The 24,294-nt window shown below is 37.6% G+C and overlaps 1 protein-coding gene across 5 annotated transcripts in view; it reads right to left on the bottom strand.

The window, feature by feature from the left end:
- Positions 1–24,294, bottom strand: part of LOC131664760 (potassium channel subfamily T member 2) — a 94,506-nt gene that overhangs the window by 57,163 nt on the left and 13,049 nt on the right. The window contains exon 1 of one of the 5 annotated variants that reach the window (XM_058936100.1): positions 14,304–15,109. The exons of 3 other annotated variants lie outside the window; for them this stretch is intronic. In XM_058936100.1, the coding sequence (XP_058792083.1) occupies positions 14,304–14,474 (171 nt within the window). In that variant the 5' untranslated portion in view covers positions 14,475–15,109. Of the gene's footprint in view, positions 1–14,303; positions 15,110–24,294 lie in introns of those variants that run through there. One more of the 5 variants, XM_058936103.1, reaches the window with a different exon arrangement.

Raw genomic sequence — 24,294 nt, 5'->3', positions numbered from 1 at the left:
TTTCCTCTGCTTTATAGTCGCATTTTTTAGAAAAATCTTCAATTTTCAATGAATTTCAAAAAATGAAGAATAGAAAACAAAGTTAGGTTTTTCTAATCGTATCGACGGATATATTTTTATAGGTGCCAAGAAAAATAATGTTCAAAGTGAACATCAGGTGACTAGTGTAGTAGCGCGGTAGCCGACGTACACGTCAGAATTGCAAATCTGACTTCGCGAGTTCGAGTTTCAGTTCCTTTTACAACTCAATTTATTCGTAAGATCTATATTCAGATTTCACACTAATGCTATTATAATGTATGAGATTTTTAGATCAATACTTTTTATAAATACTTTGTTCGATAATAGAAAACTTGACGCACGAATAGAATATTATTCAAGAATGTATGCTACAAATAAAAGTTATAATAAACAAATACAAAAGCAATGAATAATTTTTTTTTTCGAATGAGCTTGAGTTGTTGAATTCAGTATAATGGAAGATATAAAAACATTTTCAGCCCTTTACAAGTTTCATTCTTCTTTCAAGATTATCTTTATTTTTCTGATGAAGCCATAGTTAACCATTATTTTCATAGTAAAACTTGGTTATTATATTTAGAGAAAATTCGATAAGTTCGGATACAATATTTGTAATTATTTCGAATTACTTGTTTGTAATAATCACACTGATAATGATAAACGTTTGCAAGTGAAAGCTTTCCTTGACATTGTGAAGGCGAATAAGGACGGAATTTCGAAAAGGAATGAAAGACGAACAGATATTAATCGAAAGATGATATGAGATATTGATGAAAATGATAGAACGAAATGAAAGCCCTCTGAAGGTATAAGTCTGAATATGAAGGCACTAAAAGTGAAGTTCTTGAATTAATAGCTGTAATCCAGTTGATATCGAAAATTTGTCTTGAGGTTTGTTCAAAGACTTGTTTGTTTCTTCTTTTGTTTTCTTTCTCAATAAAACTCGAAAAATGTTCGGAGCCACACGCGTTCGAGGATATATAAGGAAGCAAGCGACCCTCGTTTTGACGTCACACGAGGAAAACGCCTGTGGGACAGAGTGTGCGTTTCATCCCGCGGGACGCGGGGGACCAAGATATACATCGGGCACGATGTCACTATTTTAAATCGCGCCTATTCCACGTAAGCCTCTAACTTCAGAAGTGGAAGCTCATCCGTGTCTCGTCTCATTTTTCTTTCTTTCATTTCATCTCGGATCGTTCAATCTGACTTTTTATTCTTTTTTACATTTTCTCTGCTACAATTTCTATCGGTATTTATTAATTAAACTTTCATCGATCCTTTAGATCGTATTTCACGCGCAATAGATTTTTGCACAGATTTGTATGAAACGAATTTTTGTCAATTACATGGAAATACAATGTAAAGAGCGTGAACGTTTCAGTATAGCTTATCTTTTAGAAGAACGACTTTCTAAACAGGTTTTTCGCAAATGAAGATAATGTTGTTTATTCATCGGCTAGAAAATGTATTCTGTCAATGATGCTGGTAAAACGAGTAAAAACGTCATTTTAACGTATTCGCGTTGTTAAGATTGAAATGGCGCCGTAACAGAGCAGAGATTCGTTATTCTCTACTATATTTCTGTTTACTCGCAAAGTGAAGAACGCTGTAATTGCTTCTAAGACATATATGGTAAGATTTGCAAAATGTTAAGATCGATGATACTGAATTAACCTGTATTGGAAAAATTAAAGTGCCAAACACTCAGAACATCTATTTTCGTCGGCAAATGGCATAATAAAGCAAAATTAGGACTGTCAAATATGAGGGACTGAGATTTTACTGGAACCTAATAATAGACCTTAAAGAAGTTAAGGCTTGGCTTTGTTGAAAACGAAAAGATTACCTGTATTTTATAGGGAAAATTATTTGAGAGGGCCCTAAAATTATAAGTAAAATATGAAAATGCGGTGATTTGTAAACCAAGGCCGACAGATTATTGAATTAACGTGAATAATGCGGAGAAAGATTGACCGATATAAAAAGACAGCGACGAGCAAAAGGTCCGAAGAGGTAATCGAACCTTGAAATGTGGATAGTATACAATGGAAAAATAGTATTGACAGACGATGCTCTAGAAAAGTAAACTATAATAGATACAATACATCCTTTTCTTTTTTGGTTCATTCATCAATCTTCTTTGGAATCGGTTTTGACGGTTTTGACAATAAATCACGATAGAGTCAAATATTGTTACTGTGATTATTCGTAAAATGAACACAAATGTTACAAAGGTACAATATCTCAATGTTTGAGAAATCCTCAAAAGTGCTATTGCATTATGTAATTATGATTGGAAGTTGATAATCAGGAAAAACGAATTTCAGATGGAAAAATAATCATGAAAATGATTGACTACTAAAATATTTGCAAGGAGTAAGCTACCCGCTTACTATTTTCAATAGAAATCTCCAAATGCCACGAAATGCTGTTGGCAGAGCCTTGGCTAAAGTCATTTAAATAAGTCTTTACTTTTGCTTGAAGCTCATTATATTTTTTAATGCTCTGTTCATGCACAGGATTGTTGTGATTGGTTAACGAATTATGCGATATTCAATTCGAGTCACAGTATGACTGAGAAAACTTAATCTGAGATGATCTATATATATATATATGGGACGATCCATGTCAACCGGATCACTGCTGTGTCCAAAATTTGATGTGACCAAAAAAATCGTGCAACGACTCATTTTAAAGCTTAGGATATCTACTTTCTGATGCTGTTTGCGCCTTTGCAAAATCCAACATGGCGGCTCCAATATGGCGACTACAAGAGACAAACTCGTAAACAAAAAATTTTATTTTTCAAATTTTTAGTAATAAATGTTAAAAAAATTAATATTTCATATTTTTTTATGAAAATCTGGCTCATTTCCTACAAAAAAGTAACAGAGACCATTTTCGCTAAAATGAAAAATAAAAAAGTTATAATTTTTTGAAAATTTTCAAAAATAAAAAACTTTGCGATTTTTTTATTCAGAAGGAAATGACTTTGGAAAAAAAATTTAAGGAACAAAATTGCTTGAAATTCATCAAAACACAAGTGTGAATTTTTTCGAATTCCTTTGAGCGATTTTATGAATTTTTGTAAAAGATCTTGGAAAGTTTTTTAATTTTTCAAACAATCCGATAAATCCAAAAAGCAAAAAATCGCTCAAAGGAATTCGAAAAAATTCACACTTGTGTTTTGATGAATTTCAAGCAATTTTGTTCCTTAAATTTTTTTCCAAAGTCATTTCCTTCTGAGTAAAAAAATCGCAGTTTTTTATTTTTGAAAATTTTCAAAAAATTATAACTTTTTTATTTTTCATTTTAGCGAAAATGATCTCTGTTACTTTTTTGTAGGAAATGAGCCAGATTTTCATAAAAAAATATGAAATATTAATTTTTTTAACATTTATTACTAAAAATTTGAAAAATAAAATTTTTTGTTTACGAGTTTGTCTCTTGTAGCCGCCATATTGGAGCCGCCATGTTGAATTTTGCAAAGGCGCACACAGCATCAGAAAGTAGATATCCCAAGCTTTAAAATGAGTCGTTGCACGATTTTTTTGGTCACATCAAATTTTGGACACAGCAGTGATCCGGTTGACATGGATCGTCCCATATATATATATATATATATATATATATATATATATATAAGTTTTTGAAATGTTGCACAAGGTACGTAGAGATATTGCAGTAGCGCAGGTGCTATAAGTGTAAATGCAAATTCGAATTGAAATATCAGAGAACAGACAGGTTTATAACGCCAGCTCAAACTGTTATGTGGCCGTAGGGTAGGGCTGCTACGGAAGAGACACTTAGCTGCGAGTGAGATTGCCGTGTGAAAGCCAACGATGACGACAAGCGGGGCAACCAACTGGAAAAATTTAATGCTACAATTCTGTCGACGCGGTTCAAGAGCTTCTTCGAGTAAATATTGAGAAACATTGTACTCCGGTAGACTGCATGCTGAGTTTATTACTACATACGTATATATATATATATATATATACGCGTCTCGACTGCCACTGTCCATGAATTAGTGATGCTCATTAACAAGAATGTTTTCATTTGTTGTCTTGATGAGAAAAATTCAAATAAATTTGAAGAAATATTGGAGACAAATGCCGATGATTTGGCTGCGTTTTCCGTGACGTGTGAGCCTTGAAAACTTGAAATTTGCACATTATCCAGTGAGTATCGAAAAGAGGTAATTAAGGTATAAATAATGCGCGTCGGTGCAGCAGGGTATCAAGTAGAATTTCCAGAGATAAATCAAAGAAATTGAAAGATTAGCGGGATTTAAGTGATATTAGGAGCGAGCGTTTGAATAACGAAACACGTATGCGAGCTCGTCTTTGGTCTGGACACTCAATCTCGTGAATGTCCAATGGAGAGGCAACTGCCTATTAGGATAACGCGAGAGAGGATTCATGGCTGTGTACGTTGTCTCTGGAGATCGTTATCCCTTGGAGTGGGACTGGTATTCTCGGTGTGCTCGGCCACTGCCAGCAGGAGATGCCTGTAAAGTTTTATTGCTCGTCATGGACTTGTGATTTAGTCGACTCGAGCGCTCGCTACCGTTCCGCGGACAAATTAACGCTGACTAAAACAGTGCTTCGGCCGATAAATCAAACGAAATATTAACGTGCTTCGGTGCTTCGTTGGCTAGATCCAACGGGCAGACTTGTCGTGCATAGGCAAGTAGTTAAGAATGAGCAATTAATTCGAAACATCCAAATGTTCGCGCAAAATAGCTCAATCTTCGAATGGCGTTTATCTGTTAATCCTCTTATCTGCAGTCGGCAGCTGAGCTGCTTATCTGAGATGAGCCTCGTTAGCGAGTTTCAAACAATAATGAAGCTCGCAGTACGTCTGCTCGGACAAGCTGAAGGCGAAACATTAATTCCTGATATCAATTAATAGTTAGCTCTCGAAACTTGAGCGAGCTTTCGTCTTAGAGCTTATAATTGATGCGCATCAAGTGGAATAGTCAATATGCTGCGGATTTCAAGGGATGGCCGAACGGAGCCACCACCTCTTCCGTCTAATGCTCGGCGTGACCACGCGACCGACCAAACCGTACGAGCTCAAGGCTTTTTGCGCGATGGAAATGGCATGCAGGCGCAAGCGCGACAGCGACTACTTATTTCAACTCCGAAATTCTTTCGTCTTCCTCCATTCCGTGCATCCAACGACAACAACCAACAATGAATACCACATCTAAACGACAGACATGCTGAAATAACGCTCAAACGCGAATAGGTCCACTTACAGGTACATAGCAAGCACCGCGTGCAACACCTACATACATAATAAGGTTCCCTTGCAGGCTCAAAAACATTGGCGTGCCAGTACCTGATTTCCGTCTTGTTTCAATCTCTCTCAGTCTCTCTCTCTCCCTCTCTCTCTCGCTGAAGTGCAACAGTGTCCACTCTGCGTTCCGATGCAAAACGTCTTTGTTCGCGATAAGGCAAATAATATGTAGAGTTCAATCTGAAGCTTCTGCTAAAATATTTCTATAAAAAGTCATTCAGGCTTTCAAGTTTAGCCCGAACAATAATTGACTACAGTGTACTACTGTCCTATATGCCTTAGATATAGCTGTCTTTCGCTTTTCACTTTCTCACTTAGCGACCTCTTTTTTACCTTCGACAAATATTTTTGCTTCAATATTTCCACTCACGAGTATGTTTCGTTGACCGATGTAGTATTTATGTAAATATTCATAATAATTATTGATGCTTTGTTTGAAAATTGGTCGGTGTATCATTTGGTCCTCTATCTAGGCAACTTGACTTTTCGCTTTGATTTTCTTTTCTTCCAAGAATATCATCACTACATGGTCTCTTCACACAATATGCACAGTTTCAAATAATCTGAAAATTGTTATGTTACTACAGAATAAATAGCAAGATCAACGCTGCCGTGCCTGCAATTGTCATTGAGCACCGAAGCTTCTGCTTATTACCTAATTTCCGTTTATAATAAATGCAAGGGCATAGTTTCGTAAAAGGGACATTATCGTCATAAAATAAGATCAATACTCAAGGCTGTTATGATAGACAAGAAAGATGGCAATTTTTCTTTCGTCTTGGCAAATTAAGTAAGGAGAAAGTTAAAGAAAAAACATCCTTCGTGAAAGAACGCAAACGAGATAAGGAATTTTCGCAATGTTGGTTTTCGTTAAATCTATAATCAAAGACTTATACGTACACTGATTGAATCGAAACAGGAAGTTAAAGATCATGTAAAAGTTACAGTGGACCTCACGGTAAAACTGGGATATCGAAAGAATGCGTGAATTACCATCACAAATTGGCTATAAATTTTTTCCCAATCCTAAGTAATATAACGGCTCCGCATTGGAATTTCTCTGATATATAATTATTTTTATAAAAATATACAATTATTCGGACAATTTTTCGACGTACAAACAATTGTACACGGTTTTATTATACACGCAAACTATTCTGTACAGCAATATGGCGTGAATCAATTCTTTCGCTATGTTTCTGTCCACAATAGTTTCTATGTCTAATGAATCCGCACATCGGTTTTCGTAAAATTTCCTATTATGTTTGATAAATTTTATAGTCCGACCACGGTAATTTGTGTCAACGGTAACTGGTAAAATAAGTGAAAATAAAATCTTTTTATACGATCCTTAGATGAATGTCAATCTGGTGAGCCGTGGGGAAAATTCAAACAACAAAGTTTAATTAAAATATTCTTACTCGTTAGAACATAAGAAGCATTACTGCAGCTTGAAACTCAACTGCTGTCTTCGCATACTGAATTAAAATTTTACAAGTTCGACAGTTCAGTGTTCAAGCCCTGTCATAGTGATTAATACCTAGTCTCGCCTCATCTCTTGTGTCCCTTGACAATCGATGCTTGTTCAGCATTCAATATATTGACCGGAGCGCTTTGGGAAATCATCTTTTTCATCTTCTTATTATCTTATTATCTCAACACAGCGTCCAATCACGTGAAACAATTTGTCTTATCATTTCATATTGTTTATTCAGTGAAGAAACTAGCACATTCATTTTCTTTAATTAAAATTGTATAAAGTAACTTATCGCTTCTACTACATTTCCAAAAATTTCATAGATTATTAAAAGTCAAGAAGGAAAAGAATATTGAAAATTTCAATTTCTTTTATAATTTCGAACCTTCAAGAAAACCCGATGGAAAGAATAAATCGACTGTTGAAACAATAAGAGTAGCCTATTATTTTGATATTATCTTTCAATTAAAATTTCGATCTTTTATTAATTTTAATATGGACTATTACAGACTAACTTGATTATTTCAGTGATAGTGTTTATTAGGAAATTTATCGGAGCAAAAGTATAATTTACATATATAAATATTCCTTTTTCTAACTTATTTAGTGAGTTTGTACTAGAATTTAGAGCAAGAAATTTTCCGAAAACTCATAGGTTCAAATGTAACGTGACTAGAAACATATTACCTAACAGTGAATTACATAAAGACAAAGGTCGAAACGTTGCTTCGTTAAAATTAAATAAAGAGCAATTGGATTCATGGAGTGCCCTTGATTTACTTAATGTTGTTGAAATTTTGATTTATTGTGAGAATATTGATCTAGATTATTTTGTTGTTGTTGAAAATTGACTTTTTCTGCACATAACAAATCTAGTTTGTATAGCGACCTTTTAACCTCATTTAACTTGACGTACTTCAGTAATGTACCATCTTTTATACACTAATAGTATTTTCATCGATAGAGTATAACTACACGATGCTGTAAGATAGAAAGAAGAGAATGTCATACGGGCGAAGTACAATAAGCTTATGCCATACAGGCGGAAGCTGTTTAAATTTAGGAAGCCGAGATTTGCAGTGTATTTCAATCAAATCACACAATGAGCAAGTGGATAAATATTTAGTTGTTTCCATAGAGAAGAATGAAAAATCGCAGTTTCCGTGAAAAAAGATAATTTAAAAAAGAGCAAGAAGAAAGGATTGTTTTCGATTACTTATTAAACCTCAGATTAAATTTGCCTGTTTATAGTGACAATTAGTTGTGGTTTTTTACCAGTCCTGCTAGTTGGTAAATTATTATCAGATGAAAACGATGAATTTGATGATTTTTTAAGCAGAGAGCTAACAATATGCAGTGTTATCAGTATTATTTGATATTTGCTCTGGATCAGTCGATCGATAAAAAATATAGGATAATTCATGTGAAAAGAAACCTCGTCGCGCAGGGGGGGGCGGACTGCTGTGCATGGGTGAGCAAGCGATCTCTCCTGTTGAGACGTGCACGCGTAATATTCAATTTTCGAGAAAGCTATCCGAGTTATCCGACGCCTTGATACACAAGCAAAGTCCCGAGGTTGTATCACGGGCAACGATTGCTGACTTGCGGCCAATTCATTCCTACGTTAATCGTTCCATAATTAGCCCACTGCTTAATATACATCATATGCCGTAATTTAACTGAACTGTTAATTTGGCGACTGTGGCGCGCGCATGCAACTTTGGTAGTGTTACGATTAAAGACAATAACGGTATAAAACAACTGAAGGAACAAGCAACATATCTTATCTCGATTTCTTTTAGGCACACCAACAAAGATCTATTGATGTTTATAAAGGATCCATTTAATACCTACCGCCGATTACTAAAGTGAGCGATGTTACATAACGGATTTGTCGATATAATGTAAAAATGCAAAAACGCCAGATAAATATTACTTGAACTGAAAATTAATGACCTTATCTCGCTATTTCCCAGCGTAATTTATAAGCGCCTACTCTGTACACTCCGTAGTTTCTCATTTTTACTGCCCAAACTTCTAGTCTGTCGGCAACAAAGAGGCCTCTTGAGGTTTCAATATACGTAATAAAAAAAGGCAGCTAGGCGACAGCAAGCCGAAGATAGCGATGAAAAGAGGAAAAAGAAGACGAAGGAAAGTTTGGCCTAGACCGAGAACTAATCAAATGAACTCTGCGACACAGCACGTAGGCAATTTAGCTTCAAGCTGAGTGGCAAATCCAATCCCTGTAAATTTGGAGGCGGTGCGGAGCGTCGCAAGCTTACGTCCGTTTCAGCCTCAGCCTCGCGTCTGAATATCGATGAGACTAGCTCGCTTGCACATTTGCATCAAGCTCGCCGACAGAGATAGCTGAAAAAAGCTCGACAGACTTGACGCTGATTTTGCTAACGCTCCGTAGAGACATATAGTCGTGTTGTCGATGATTTCGTCAATTTGACAACAAACCGCTTCACCGATAAAACAAAAGCACAAAAGTGGCGCCAGCAATCGAACACAGAGATGCATAGTTAAAGACAAAGATAACTGGTTAAAATTAGAGCGTGGAAGTAGTTATCACACGAGTATAATAATAAAGATTTTTTCAGTCAATCATACCAATAACAAATGTACATTTATATATGCATAAAACACTTATAATATTAGACGATGACAGACAAAGAGAAAATCATGACTAATTCAATCGTCACATTTGTTGTGAGCAAGACTAGAATCATTAAAACTTACGTATGTGTAGTGATGTAGTCAGAATAATTTTACCTGGCATTCAAAAATGACTCGGGGAATGTAACGTTCAAACGCTCAAAACGACGGCATATTCCACAGGGCGAAAGATATAGCAAGAAAAAATAATTGCCAAGTGCAACATGCAAAATACATGTGTACGCGTATGACCTTTATTCGGCTTGTTACCGAGTCTATCCAATGACGTTCAGCCATGTTTCTATGTAGCTTTGCGCCAATGCAAATGTTGTTTTTGAATCTGCGGATCGATATCCAGTCTGTCTAGTAATACGCTTGAGCACGAGTATATATGACATTCTTTTTCCAAGTAGCAATGCCTAAGAATTCTTTTGAATTCGTTCGTACAAAAAAACCATTTGATCAGGGAAAGATTTGATGGAGACGCGTGACTTTTGGGTCGAAACTATCAAATCGAAGAGCGTCAGTCGGATAGGTATATCTCGTATACTTGTACACGCTCGTAAAACTCCTCGTGTCATTGGCTTGGTGAGGCAATAACGTTATGCCGACGTAAAAGGAAAGTGGCAGAAACAGTGGCTGGGCAAATTGCTAGCTTTCAATGTGATGGCAATTGGGCGAGAGTCTGACAATAGAAGAAAATACAGCGAACGCTGCTTGTTAGGCCACCGCGAAAGAAGACTAAGAGTAGTAGAGGCGATACTTTGACAATAAACGTCCACAAAGACGATACGGTTGCAGGCTGCAGCCTACGGGCTGTAGGGTGTAGCTATCGAATTAAGCTTAATTTTATCAAGCTGCTCGTCCGTCGTGGCATTGCTAACTCGAGGCAAATGTGACGTGCATCAGCCTGTCATCGGCAAAGCTCGAAATCAGGCATCCTCTTCTCCGTGATTTAAGATTGATGCCGACCAACTCAATCGAAGACGAAGGGAGCACAAGCCGTCGCGAGTCTCAGCTAATAAAAATTAGAAATCATGACGGATCCAGCCACCGACACAGATTTTCCTTCAATCAGCTGCGTCCTTCCCTCCGAGGGTCAAAGAAAATTAGAAAATTAGCAGGTTGTACGTCTCGTTTTAGTTAATCGTTGATTAACGTCGTTACCGTCACTCTGATCCTTGTTATGGGGCCGAGGAGGCGAGGAGTTGAGCGTATCAAGACAACGTATTTCCAGCATATTTGCCTTTATTTTCCACGAAGGTCAGACGGAACACTGAAATATAGCAACTACAAGAAAAGCAGAAAGGAGAAGAAAGACTCTGTTTTCTGAAAAGAAAAAGCTGAACAATAAAGCGCTATCTTAGGTAAAGTTCAGCGGACTCTGGTTGTAACGCAAAGAATATGTACATAGTATCGACTTGAGTGGAAGACCACTGATTACGCGATGTAGCGTTGAAGCTTAAAGCGGAGTATTCCATCTAACAATAGATGGACCATTACAACTGCGACGTGTTTATTTATAAACGGGATTCTGGAATATCTGGCAAAATGTTATTTTGGCGCAATGAATAGCTGTTACTCTTCATCGAATCGACGAGTCAATGAAAGACAAGTAGCGAGACAAGCTTAGACGAGGCGGTAAGCGATAACGAGTCGCGCCAATTTAAGTTACAGCATATGTGCAACTGGTTTGCGTAATACCGCGTGCTTTTGCTCAGCTCGCAATGATTGATCGGTGTCGGCCGTTCCACATGCCTTCGCGCACCTGTTGACTCGGAGGTCGAGCTCTGCACATCACAAAACAACAAAACACTCTTTTGAGTAGAGCCAAAGACGAGTGGCCTGGTGTGCGAATGCTCTTCGGTTCAATAGGAATGGGCAGCCAACGGCTTTGTGCCAAAGGTAGATTTATGTTCGGGGATTGGCAAGGAGGCTAGATTCCGATCCCAGGTGGACAAACGGAACAAGATTGTACGAATGGCGACGGGAAAAGGCCGATCGCGAGAGCTTGGATATAGCAGGTAAATTTGAAACTATCAGTGCCCACAGTAGCGCAAAACAAACGAGTAGTGTAAACTCTCGCATGTACCTACAACTCTACACTATTGTGGCTCGCATCTTCGCGCACTCGCCACAGCGCTCGCTGGATTTTGCCGAAATCTGCTCAGCGAGCGTCTTCTGTTATAGAAGGCGCTCTACTCGTAGAGTCTGATATATCGATAAACGGAGAGCCTCGATCCATAGTTCCAGAGACGATTGGTATTTTTACAGATTTGCTTCTCGAGGAGAGTCCAGTGGTGCTGGCCAAGTTGAAGATGTCGAGTGGCAAAGCAATAAACAAACAGCAAAGCACAAGCTGGCAGCCACTAATCGAGTCGAGAAAAAAGGGGCGTTAGCCTGCCACGAGGCACAGCCGATAAATAAATATTACATCGGCGTTTATCCGTCGTTCGCACGGCGGCAGTGGAAGCGTCTCGCGATGCGCCGCGCTTCGGTCGCTAGGCGACTCTCCTACTTGACCAGCGCCCATCCCCGAGAGGCCCTACCTTCGCCGCTCTCCCCATCTCCGGTACGTCCATCCCTCGACTTTCCTTGGGTTTTACGCGGCACAGGCTGCCCGGCAATACGTTCGAATCGCGTTAGCCGCAGACGCGACCAACTTATCGAAGCCTAGCTGTCGAGCTGCCGCGTTCACGTGGGGACGTCGCTGGAGCGCAATTGATATCGCACACTCGTGGCAAAGACCCATTAATAAGCGGATAGCGGATGATCCGGCAGGCCGAGGAGATTGCTCGAGTTCCATTGACTGCGGGCGCCCGAGTGCGCGATCGATTGGCCGGTCGACGATCGCTACTGGAAAGGCGCGCCAACGAGGCTCGATTGTCCTAATTTCTTCGATTTCCGAGCTTTCCGAGCTTTCCGAGCTTTCCGAGCTACGCGAGCAGCCCCCTTGAGCGCTCTCTTGCGCTCCTCGGCAGCTGCCGCGGCCTACCGGATCAGCTCCGCCTGTCCGACCTTCGCCCCGGAAATGTTGCTGACCAAGCTCCGATTGAGCTTCGATTGAGCTCCGATTAAGCTCCGAGAACGAGCCTCGAGCGTCGGATTGTCGACGTTTTCTTGTTGCTTCGTAGCTTCCTCGCTGCTAATTGATTGGCAAGCGGAGTTTAATTGACTAGTCGGGTCGAGCAAATCGATATACGAGGATAAGCTTGTCCCTGTTACGAAACGCCCAGCCCAATCGATTAAGTAGCCGGGACTTTTGCATAGGCTATCCGAGCAGTGTACTTGCCCGCGACAAGCGCAGGCTTTCGGCACGACAGCGATTAATAAGACAAAGAGATGGTAGAATGAACGATACCTTGAGGTAATTAGGTAGGTAGGTAGGTAGGTAGGTAGGTAGGTAGGAAGGAGGCCGCCGCTGAGATTGCTCGTCGATTCCTCTCGCGCTCGTGAATTAGGAAGCGCGAGCCGACTCGAGTGAGCACTGCTAAGCTTGCGGCGCAGTTTTCTCGTGCACCTGCTAATTGATTTCGTTAGTGCTTCGCTCTGTCGTTCGTTCCGGTTACCCGATGCTTCTATCCACCTGCACACTGTTCAGTTGCTTACTTTATTCGTATTCGGATGGCCGTGTATATGATATAAAAAACTATAAGTCTACTGAACTATGCCCATTGGCGCTACGTCATCGTACGACCATCTGGAGGATCACTGCACTGTTTTATCCAGATATTTCGTCTTTTTCATCTGCTCGGCCTGTACGCCAAAGCACTATTCTCATTTTATCGTTTAATGCACTTTCTCGAAGATACACAAGCGGTATAAATATCCTTCAAATGGCAATCGTCTTTGGTCCGGTGGAGCTAAATTTTCCATTGATAAGCTGGTAGTTCGCTGCCTCTTATAGGGCAGATTATTATTTCTTGTGCACTTCGGTGAAATATATGCTGTCGTACCTCACCCTTGCAAATGGTCCAAGACATCAGCATGTACCCATGATTACAGGTGTCATCAAGTTCCTTTTGACTTCATTGACGAGCAGTGCTTTGCTCGTATTTGTTCGTGCTCGAATGTAATCTGACTGCCGAACTTGTTCGGAATGTTGCTTTCCATCTATCGTTGCTGTAGCTTTGCGCGCGTATACGTGCGCGCAGTTTCAAACGATAAACAGCCATGCTTGTTCGCTCTCGCTACGAAATTCAAGATGGCAGCCTGAGCCTGGACGCTCGTGCTCCGTCGAGCCTTATAATTGATCCTTCTGCAGATTACGAAGTCCTCGCTCACTCAGCTCTGGTCTGCTCTTCCACGCTCCTTTTAAGTCGCCAATGCGATTTGCGAATTGTATTTGCTCTTTTCCGCCTGGCTCCTCTTCGCGTTGCTGATTCGCTCTCTACCTCTCTCTCTCTCTCTCTCTCTCTCTCTCTGTAGCGCGTCTTTGCCTACGACCAGTCTACGCCAGATCCTAAACAAATAAATGTCCAGTCATTTTTCCGTTTGTCTTTTCAATTTTGCCCGTCGTGGCCGCATTCTCTCTCTCTCTCGGACAATTCCGTGTCCATTGCCCGTGACGCGCTCGACACTAATTATCAAACCAATTAGATTTCGCTTTCAACCTACATTTATTTTCGAACAAACGAGATGTGTGCTTTCTGTACGCGGTGAGTGAATATTCAAAAGAATTATCGCTTACTCTGACATGCTTGATCAATCAGTATGCTGAAGAATGCTCCGATTATAGCGAGTTTGAAAGGTACAATTACGAAAGCACGGAGGAACGTCGACGTCTGATAACCCGTTGACGGATCAAGCTTAAAAAGATGAGAGTAACGTTCGAACTCACCAATGAACTGAGTGCGATGGGCGCGTAGGCGAGCACGGCAAGCGCAGACGAGCAGCGACATCTGAGATTCGAAAACGCACGCTGGTGCGCGCGATCGGTGCCACAAAGTGAACTCGAGTGAACGCCGGGTATAGGACGCCCGCTCTGCTCGGTGTTCGGTGCTCGATGCATGGCTCTGCGTGCGTGTGCGGAGGGGGGAGGCTGCAATCTTATTCGACCCAAAGAGGAAGAAAGGAAGGTTCAGTGTCGGCAGGGATGCAAAAAATAGCCACGAGACGACGTCGCTTTGACTTGGCTCTTTCCAATCTCGATATTTGACTTGTAAATGCTGACAGGTTGTCTTTCAAAGGAGCCGACTCGCTTGCATTGTCCTCGGACGCGTTGGCTAGGTCACGCCCACAGCCAAGGACGCAGCTCTGATTATTTTTTAAAATGATCGATTGAATTCTACGCAAATGGATGAAACGACTAGATCAATGTAAATGTGGTCGCGGGCAGCGCGTGGCTGCTCAACTATCGATTCGCACTAACGATGAGCAGCCTGCCATTTGTAATTTAGCTTGGCGAACTCTGGCCAGCCTACTCGAAGCGCAAAAGCAATGAGCCTTTTTCGAGGATCGCGCGCTTTGCAGGCGGCGCGCCACGCGTCGACCGAGCTCCGACGCGCGGTTATCACTCGACTGGACTGGCTCTCCGGCGTGGCTGGACGCGCGAGAAAACGAAAACAAGAGGAAATCTCGCGAGCAGCCTGCGAGCGGTGGCGGATGGGTGACGGATGAGTGGCGGATGGGTGGCGGATGGGTGGCGGATGGGTGGCGGATGGGTGGCGGATGGATGGCGGCTAAGCGGCTCGTCCACGCGGCCCCCTGGCAGACGCGCGTCGACGGGCCGACGGCTCGAAAGCAACTGCTGCTCCCGCTCACTGCCGCGGCTCCTACTGCCGGCCTCGCCTCTCTCCCTCTTTCCGCGCCGCAAGCCCGCCGCTGAACGCAGCTTGCTTTTGCGCGCGCTCCGCTTTTTTGACTTTCGCACCTTTCGTCCCTCCTTTCTCCCTCTGCCCCTCCCGTTAGCTCTCGCGGTTGAACTGGTCGCAGGTTTCCCCGAGCAGCTTTTGCACGAAAGCTCTCTCTGCGACAGCCAGCAGCCAGCCGTGGCAGCCGCTGTCGATTTGTTGTCGCTCGTCGCCGTATGAGATTGGATAAAGGCCGCTTCCTCCCGTCGATTTGCTTATCGACTTTTCTCACCGATACCGTTGACCAACTTTTCGCGTTTACTAGCATCCAAAATAAACCACAATTGCAGACTTATGAATTTTCACAGGCCAGTTGTTTGTTCCGGCAGCAGCTGCAATGCCGAGCGTTACCGAAAGAAGCGATAGCGCGTAGGGGGCAAACTCGCTATTCGTTAATTAGCGCTCAGAAGATACCAGAACGACGCTAGACTATCGTTTCGTTGTCGATTAGAATCTCGCGCTAGGCGGCATTGCCTCAAAGGATGCTCCTTCGAGTTGGGAATTCGCTAAAGATGTGGGCTCGAGCAAAACATATACGAGTGAACCTCGCACAAAAACTCGATAATTCGTATCCTCTTTCTGTTCCACGCTCGCATGTACCTCGTGACTTTCTTCGCAGCAAACAGTTTGCATCGTACGTACGCCAAATTTTTAATATTTCTGGAAATATGCAAGCAGTATCATTTGCTCAACATCGATAAATTCTTTTTCTTTGCTCCTGTACTAAGGTCACTTCAGTGATATTGATCACCGAGCGATGGAAATTAAATCATAGCGTGATAAAAAAATAAGATCAAACTTCTTACGTTGGCTTTCTAGCCACCAGTCTCATAGCTGTCACTTCTTGTGCCTTGATAAAAAATCCTTAAAACGAACAACAGCACATATCAAAGTAAGCGAGAATCAAATCTTCGTATTTCGTCAATCTCTCGTATTTGTACACCTTTATACGCCTATTTGGTAATTATGTTGATCCTATACGATATTAATAAAATAGGTTGTTCAACAATTCAAACCAAATGTTTTTCCATATTTCTTCTAATATTTTACAAACATTATTTACTGTTCACTAGATACGTCATGATTTATCACGTCAAAACTGAGTTCCTTGCAATTCTCTAATTGAAAAGACTACTTTTATATAAAATGCTCCATCGACAAAAATATCGCTTCAACGTCACCAGCCTCCTTGAACATCAATTAATTTTTTCAGTACTTTAATTTATAGATTAAAGTATGTATAGAGCATTTTAGTCGGGTATTTTATTTTTATCTCAATAATCGTTCATAACTTTCAAAATAAATTCTCATAGAAAAATATATAACATTAGATATTTCTGGTTTTTAATGAGTGGCGTTAAGCAAAAAAGAAAACTTCATTATCGACGAGAAGCGCGCGATAAGGCTAAGTAAAGATGGCTTCTACTAAATATCAGAATTTGAATTCGATTTTAAACCGCATGCTTCATAGAGGTAACAGAAATATCTTTACAATAACTGTATAATCACAGATCATAAAAATTATTGAATATCCAAACTTATTTTTGTAATATTCCATTGTGAAACTGCAAATGGGATTATTAGCAAAGAACATTATGATTATATGTTATATTTCAATTATAGATTAATATAGTTATTTTTTATAATATTAATGAATATAGTACGTATATGAACGTCATTATTTTAAACATACTATGAACAAAAATGTATAAATCATTCAATATTTTCATATTACAACAAACTGCACATTTCTTGAATCTATCGATCAAATAACAAGTTAAAACTTTTAGTTTAATTAAATGTTTAGTTGCGAATTTTCAATGAGTTATAATTCTTAACAAAACGCTATAAAATTTTATTTTCTTCGATAAATCTTGAATTTAAATTTAATCAATTTTACAAAGTTTGACTATCAACTCCCAATTAAAACGAATACATGAAAACATAAATAAAGAAATGCTACAAGATATAAAGGATGAAGATGACATTATAAAAGATGTGCATATTTAAAAGAATGAATAGGTGAAAACTATAGTTTTTAGAAAACATTAGAAATTATTCCTAATGTAATACTTTCATTGTACACATAGTTTCCCTTGATTTGGTTGGTTTTAAAATTAGAATTTAATTACATTATTGTTTGCTTGAACGTACTACTGTTGCTATTTGTCATCGATGTTTTGTTTGAAAAGAGATCATTTTTAATCACTCTATTTAGTTTTTGAGTTTGAAATAATATGGACTGGATCGAATATCACGGAATAATTTGCACAGCAAGAGTAAATTTTTCTATTAAATAATTACGGATGTGATCATATGTAATAATAGGAAAAACTGTAATCTTTCGGTCCAATTCCAGGACTAGCATCTATGGAGCATGTTCAGCAAGTTCTAGCTCAAAATCAATGTACGGTCGGTCATGTAGTCATCGCTGCGAGCTCTACTCCAGTGCAAAATTTCGACGAGGAATCTATTTTACCAACTGTTTTTATACACAAACAGAAAAAAAGTTAGAGCTACGGTGACAACGGTGCTCATGCAATGAACAGAAAATCAAACGTTAAAAGAACATTAAATCGCCATAATCGAGTCTTGTAACATCTATAAAGAGTATTTATTGCCTGGAACAACTGATGAAATACCACAGCATGTATAGATAAATAGATGATTAAATTCACCTTAACAGGTATGTACTTATTTCCAAATGAAATCTTTTTCTTTTCACGTTAAACAAGTTTTGTCGTTAGCTACGAGCTTAATAAATCAGAAATACCGCAAGGTATCGGCAATAAGATTATAAAGGATGATTTTTTATATCTCGCTAAAGCAAGATTAATTTTGTTAATTTTATAGAAAAAAACGTTGCCATATTGCAACAATGTAAAGGTTGATAGAAATGAAAACAGGTATTCGTAATAAAATGGTTCGAGTCAAGCGATAATCACGTGCCCAAGATTCTTCCGCTCCAGAACTTTCTCAAACATATATGACCTTGGATTATTTATCCCTTTTTTATAATTATAAGATAAAAAGGTGATCGATTCCTCGTATCAAGTTTATACCTATAACTTGTAACGGTAACCTCAATCATACAAATAGTCAATTTAAACTGATTTCGCTTGTCTACCCGAATATTGACTTTTACTACTTGACATTGATAATCCAATAATTGTACACGAATTTTTCACAATATTAAAATTATACTTGATTATCTAATTAATTTTATGTAACATAAATCTTATTATATTTTGAATTAAAGAAAATCTATTAATTACAATAGGCATAATTCAAATATTTGTTGCTTCGGATATTAATCATTATTTATGAATAGTAAATATCAATCACAGAAAATCGTAATTTCCAAATAAAGTTAATTTATCAGATGAGTTCTGAATAATTTGTATGTTTTTTTTAAATTGACAAAAATAAAAGAGGATTGTTTAATTTAGACAAGTTTTTAGGAAGTTACAATGTTAAATGTAAATAATTCTCACCTTTAGAATATTTGTAGCTGGTTTATGAACATCATCAGTTAGATTTTTTGAAACAAAGTCTTTGCTACTACTGTAAGTTCAGACAAAGACGAATTATTAAAAGAATAAATATAGGGGGCAACAACGCAACACGATAGGAAAAGGAACAAACTGTTGGAAATCGATAGTTTGATCGCGTGGTGTGAGCCTCTTTTTGTCTAACCTTATCTATAGAGTCGATTTTGGTCTGTTGAGTTGCTGCTTCCTAGTTGAAGATAACGTAGTTTGACCCGAACACCGCCACAAAAAATACAAAAAATGGGAGGTCTAGTGCCAAGGGAGAAAGTTTCAAGGAAAAGGTATGTAGTTCCAAAGTTTGGAATTTCAATGCTAAAACCATATGCCATCATCGTTAATTTACAACAAATTGAAATTGAAAGATATTGAATGATTTATTAAAAAAAGAAACGCTACCAGCTGCACTGGCGGAAGGCTTCCTTGCAGATAAAAGACAGATGTTTTTTATCTATATTCATACAACAAAAACATTTCACGTATATGTAATAAGAAAAAATTAAAAGAAACATCGATAAATCATAAAAAATGTCATATCAAGCGAAAAAATGTGTTTGCTTAAAAAAATAATTACGTGACCGGTGTGCTTTCTCGCGAAAAACGAAAATTATTCATTGATATTTCGTAGCGCTATGTTGATCAACTGTTTTGACAGCTGATGCTTCTAAATAATGCAAGAGTTCAGCGTATAGATACGCTTACAATTAAAGCATTCCTCATGGAAGTCAATATTTAATTTGCAAATGTTGTCCTTTAACAACGTGCATCACATTCAATTTCACAGGTTAAACATTCATTTAGTTCTTGAGTGCTCACTCGAAAATACCGAAATACCGAAATACCGAAATATCGAAATACCGCCTGGAAACAGCGTTCGCGCCTTATTCATGTCTTTCACCGCGATTCCGATGAACACATTCGCGACAAGCACGTCAGTAGCTGGCATTCCCGTTACATCGAGTAACGAAGCCATCGTCTCGCTCTGAATCGTTCAAGGTGCAACATCAGCACAGCACTTCCGCGAGCGCGAAGCCGACGCTCTTCCTCGGCCGAATGAACGTTGAACTGCAAGCCGCGTGCGGACACTATCCAGATTTGACACGCACGATATCACGAGACCTTATTGTTTCGCCCTTTACCGTGAGTACTAGCCAGAGGCTATTCGTTTGTAGCAGTGACGCGAGATCTCTCTCTCTCTCTCTCATTACTTATTAGAAATACAAGATTCTTTCGATAATTGCGTTTTTATCTGTATCCCACCTTCACGATAAGCAAATTCAGCAACAGGAACCCTCCACACGCGACACTACTTATTTTCATTTTCATCACTTAGCTGCATCCAACTGCCTACTATTAAATTCACCTCATTTCTCTCTTGCATTAGTATTTTACTGTATTACTAACATCAAACCAAATATGCTACACGTTTCTCATCTTAAAAAAAGACGAGTCGTTAACATTCAGCCTTGTGGTTGCTTCATGCAAAATAATAGCACCAAATTTTTTATTTTCGTTTACGTTGAAATGTTTGCATTATGTATTTCAGAATGTGATATTTATATTTCGACATTAAATTCAATTCATAAATATTTAATATGGATATTAATCCACGAGAACGGGAATATGTCGTTTATTAACTGTTTTAAGAATAAAGAGGTTATATTTTGAAATCATCAATCATTTTATAATCATCTGTGATACTAGAATTAATGTTGTCTTAAAATTTATTTGAATGAGAGAGAAAATGAATAGAATAAAATGAAGGAAAATAGATTTTCATCTTTTGTACACTGTAAATTAAGAGGTATGCGAGCAACGAAAACTATTTATTAGAACAGTAAATCCGTTAAATTTAGAGAATGTTCGCGGGTACTTTTAACAAGGCAATAAAAAAAAAGACACCATGTTAAGTCTATAACTCATATTAATATAAGGCTGAGGCCGTAACCACTACTGTTGAGTATGTCAAGTTTAATATTGTATTATAATATAATAGCTCAGCATATTTTATAGGTTTAATTCATCTTTTAGATAATTTTTCCGATACATATTATGAAATGAATAAAAGTTCATCAATTTTTGTGAAAAAATGGATGCGAAGTCTTTTTTTATTCATCAATGAATATCAATGGATGTAGTGTATGTTTAACAGAATCATTTGTTTATGTGTTTATACCATTGAAATGTCAAAGTTATCATGTAAAAGGCTCAAATTTCCTTTTATAATAATAATAATAATAAATATAAAAAAGAGGTAGGTTTGAAAGTGAAGTCAGTTTATTCGTGATTTGATTGGCACGTGGATTAATATCTGTGACGTCATGTATGTGTATATACAAGCGAATTGGTGGCCAAAGTAGCAAATCGGTACTAATAAATAGGTCGAGTTACTAACGATTGATTGAATGAATACAAAATAAGACAATCTGCATATATCAGAAAAAGAATAAAATTCACATTCACCCGATAGTCTAACTTTAAAATAATATGGAAAAATAATCTTCACATATAGATTTAATGAATATTTATGTTTTCAAGTTTAGCTTTGAATAAATATAATTAATAATAAAGAGTATATAATTTCATAAAAAAATTTCCTGAAATTAAATTTGTAAATGTTAATATAAAGTAAAAAAGGTGACGGATGAATAGAAGATAAGAGTAACCTTGATTACGGAAAGTGGAAATTTTAATATTTAGTTTATAAACAACACTGCCGTAAATGAACCGAAACTAATACCTAATTTTTTTTCAACGAATAAAAATCTATTGATATGATGATATTGTACAAAAAGTCTTGAATCAAAGACAAATGTTTTAAACAATGAAGAAAATGTAATTGCAGGGTACAGCTGATGGTTCGATTTATTTGAAAAACGAAAAAAAAAGTAACAAATTTCTAGCTAAACACCTTGAAATTTGCTACGACATTAGATTTGAAATTACAATTAAGTCTATAAATATAATAAATTAACTAAGTTTTTCTTTATCGATTAATATTTATGGATTTTCAAAGCATAGAATTATTTGATGTCTGTGGTGTATTTTAGAATTTTTAATTTCGTGCATAAATAGTTGTGATTTGATTCGAGCACATGAAATTGAATATTAGTACAAATGAAAATTAAGCGCGCGAAGCGTGCTTGATGATACTTGTAATAAATAACAAATAAATATATATAACACTAATTAATTAAATATTGCACTTGATTATTATTTTCCACTGATTTCCTGTTTCCGTGACGAGCAACAACATATAGATAGAATTTTTTAATTATTTCAATATTATATTATTCTTGTAATTAAAAATCGAAAAATATCAAATAAAAAATTTTTTCCTACTATGAAGTATATACACACTTTTCTGTCCACTTAACAGCTATATCGATTGAAATAGTTTTGTCGTTTCCCCATGACTTATAAATAAAAGCATATAAAATAATGATTCATAAATAATGTGTAACACCTTCGGACAGAAAAATTACGATCCAATGGAATAGTGATAAAAAAACAATTAAATCAATAAAAAAAGTTTAAAAGTATGAAAACGTGCTATCAAATTTCGTCATGAAAGTTTATTAAAAAAATATTAGGCAAAAATTGTCGCACGAAAGGACAGAGACTAATTATATGTAGGGCATCTATAGATCATATGAAAAATAAAAACTAAGGTAGGCAATAACAACAACAAAAGAAAGTGTATGAATAGCAAATATAATAATACGACTTTTTTCTAAGTAGTAGCTCATAGAGTCCATTTTGTTGGTTTTTCGAAAACTGCGGGCTACTTTGAAGTGTGATATCTCAGACTGAATATTACAGAATTAATTTGTAAGATGCTTTCGTGATCACATATTAAAAATGTCTTTCTGAACTAAAAGTTACATGAGTTTGTACATATTGGTCCCATATAAACTACCTATCTTATTTGACCAGTTGCTCGTCATCCATCGGTGCCCCCGATACCTAGCATCTATTATTCAAACCTTCCTTTGAAAATTGTCCAGCTCGTTATTGACAAGTTACTAAAACTGATTCAATTTCGTCGAATATTTCTATTAAAAGTTGTGATAGAAATTAGCGTGCCTGATTAATAAGCAAGAATCGCTGGAATGATATAAAAAGTATGCAGGTAATGACGCATCCATTAGCGGTTTCATTATCAATTTTAAAAAATAACTGACAACGCGATTGAATTTTTTTATTGCCCTGTTTAACCTTTCTAGAATGCTATAGAATAGACTGCTATATGCGTTTATTCAACTTAATACAGCTTACGGAATCTAAAAATCCTTCCACTGTCGGTAATTAGCAGACTGACTCCTAGAAAATTTTTCTTAATCGATAAATTTATTCTTAAATGATTTTCCCAATAACTTTTTCAAGTTTCTAAAAATAATATACGAGCGACATATCCACGCATGGGCGTAATAAAAATATGATTTTGTTGTTTCCGTGGGTTTTAATAAAAAATGTATGGAAAAATTTGTCATCGGCTTTATGCCAGAGCTTTAAATGTAAGAAAAAGTTGAAGATTCAAGGACAAATGAGAATAACTAAAAATCTTGAAGAAAAATAAAAACAGAGCTTCCTTTCGAAAGGGGCAAAATAATAACTGATTATATTTAAAGTGAGCCTGCGGCATTATGCATGTGTTGTAGGATCTGAATAAAAGCATTAACAGATATAAGTTATAAGTGAGGGACGTTTGAGTAGCATAATCTTGAAGAAAGTCATAAGAACATCGATGTTTATCGCAAAAGTACAAGTCTATTGAGCATTGAAAATGATATTGCGATAGCAAATTGTTGGCTAAAAAGCGCGAGATTTTGCCGACATTCTTATTGTTTGAGTAGTGCAGAAGTGAGTTTTGGCTTTCATATATGCGCTTCTACATGTAGTTATCTTCGAGCCAAGTCCATTTTACAAAGGAATCTAATGAATGTTCGCTGATTTTATGGAAGATCTATATTGACGATACACCGATTATCACGAAAAAATGCTAGTTGCATCAGCTTATTGTATCAGGTTTTTCAGGATCCACCCAATTTCCTTAATTACTCTTAGCGTACTCACACAGTTGGAAGAAAAGTTGATTTCCAAAAGTTAGCAGTGTTATTAGCATTAAGACTCACCTGGAACATTCCAAAAAAAGAAACAGAGTGAATTCAAGTCATTTTTTTACTACCATCGGAAAGGCCTTCAAGAGGCTGATCAATTTTTATACCAAGATTTGCGCACTTTGCTGTAAATGCGCCGTAGTATTGTCTATCTTCGGATTAGATAATGGAAAAACAAATCCGACGGTAAGTGGATGATAGATAGTATTTCACCGATTTTTAATTATTTTTCAGTCGCTTCTCGTTAATTAAATTACTCGTTATCAGACCACTTGAAAGATGACTCATCGTGAATGCTGACTGGCACTCAA

Source organism: Phymastichus coffea, unplaced genomic scaffold (assembly GCF_024137745.1).
Source record: "Phymastichus coffea isolate CEN01 unplaced genomic scaffold, Cenicafe_Pcof_1.1 PCOF00045, whole genome shotgun sequence".
NCBI classification, from domain to species: domain Eukaryota; kingdom Metazoa; phylum Arthropoda; class Insecta; order Hymenoptera; family Eulophidae; genus Phymastichus; species Phymastichus coffea.
The sequence above is the reverse complement of the archived record's forward strand: the minus strand, read 5'-3'. Positions and strand labels throughout refer to the sequence as shown.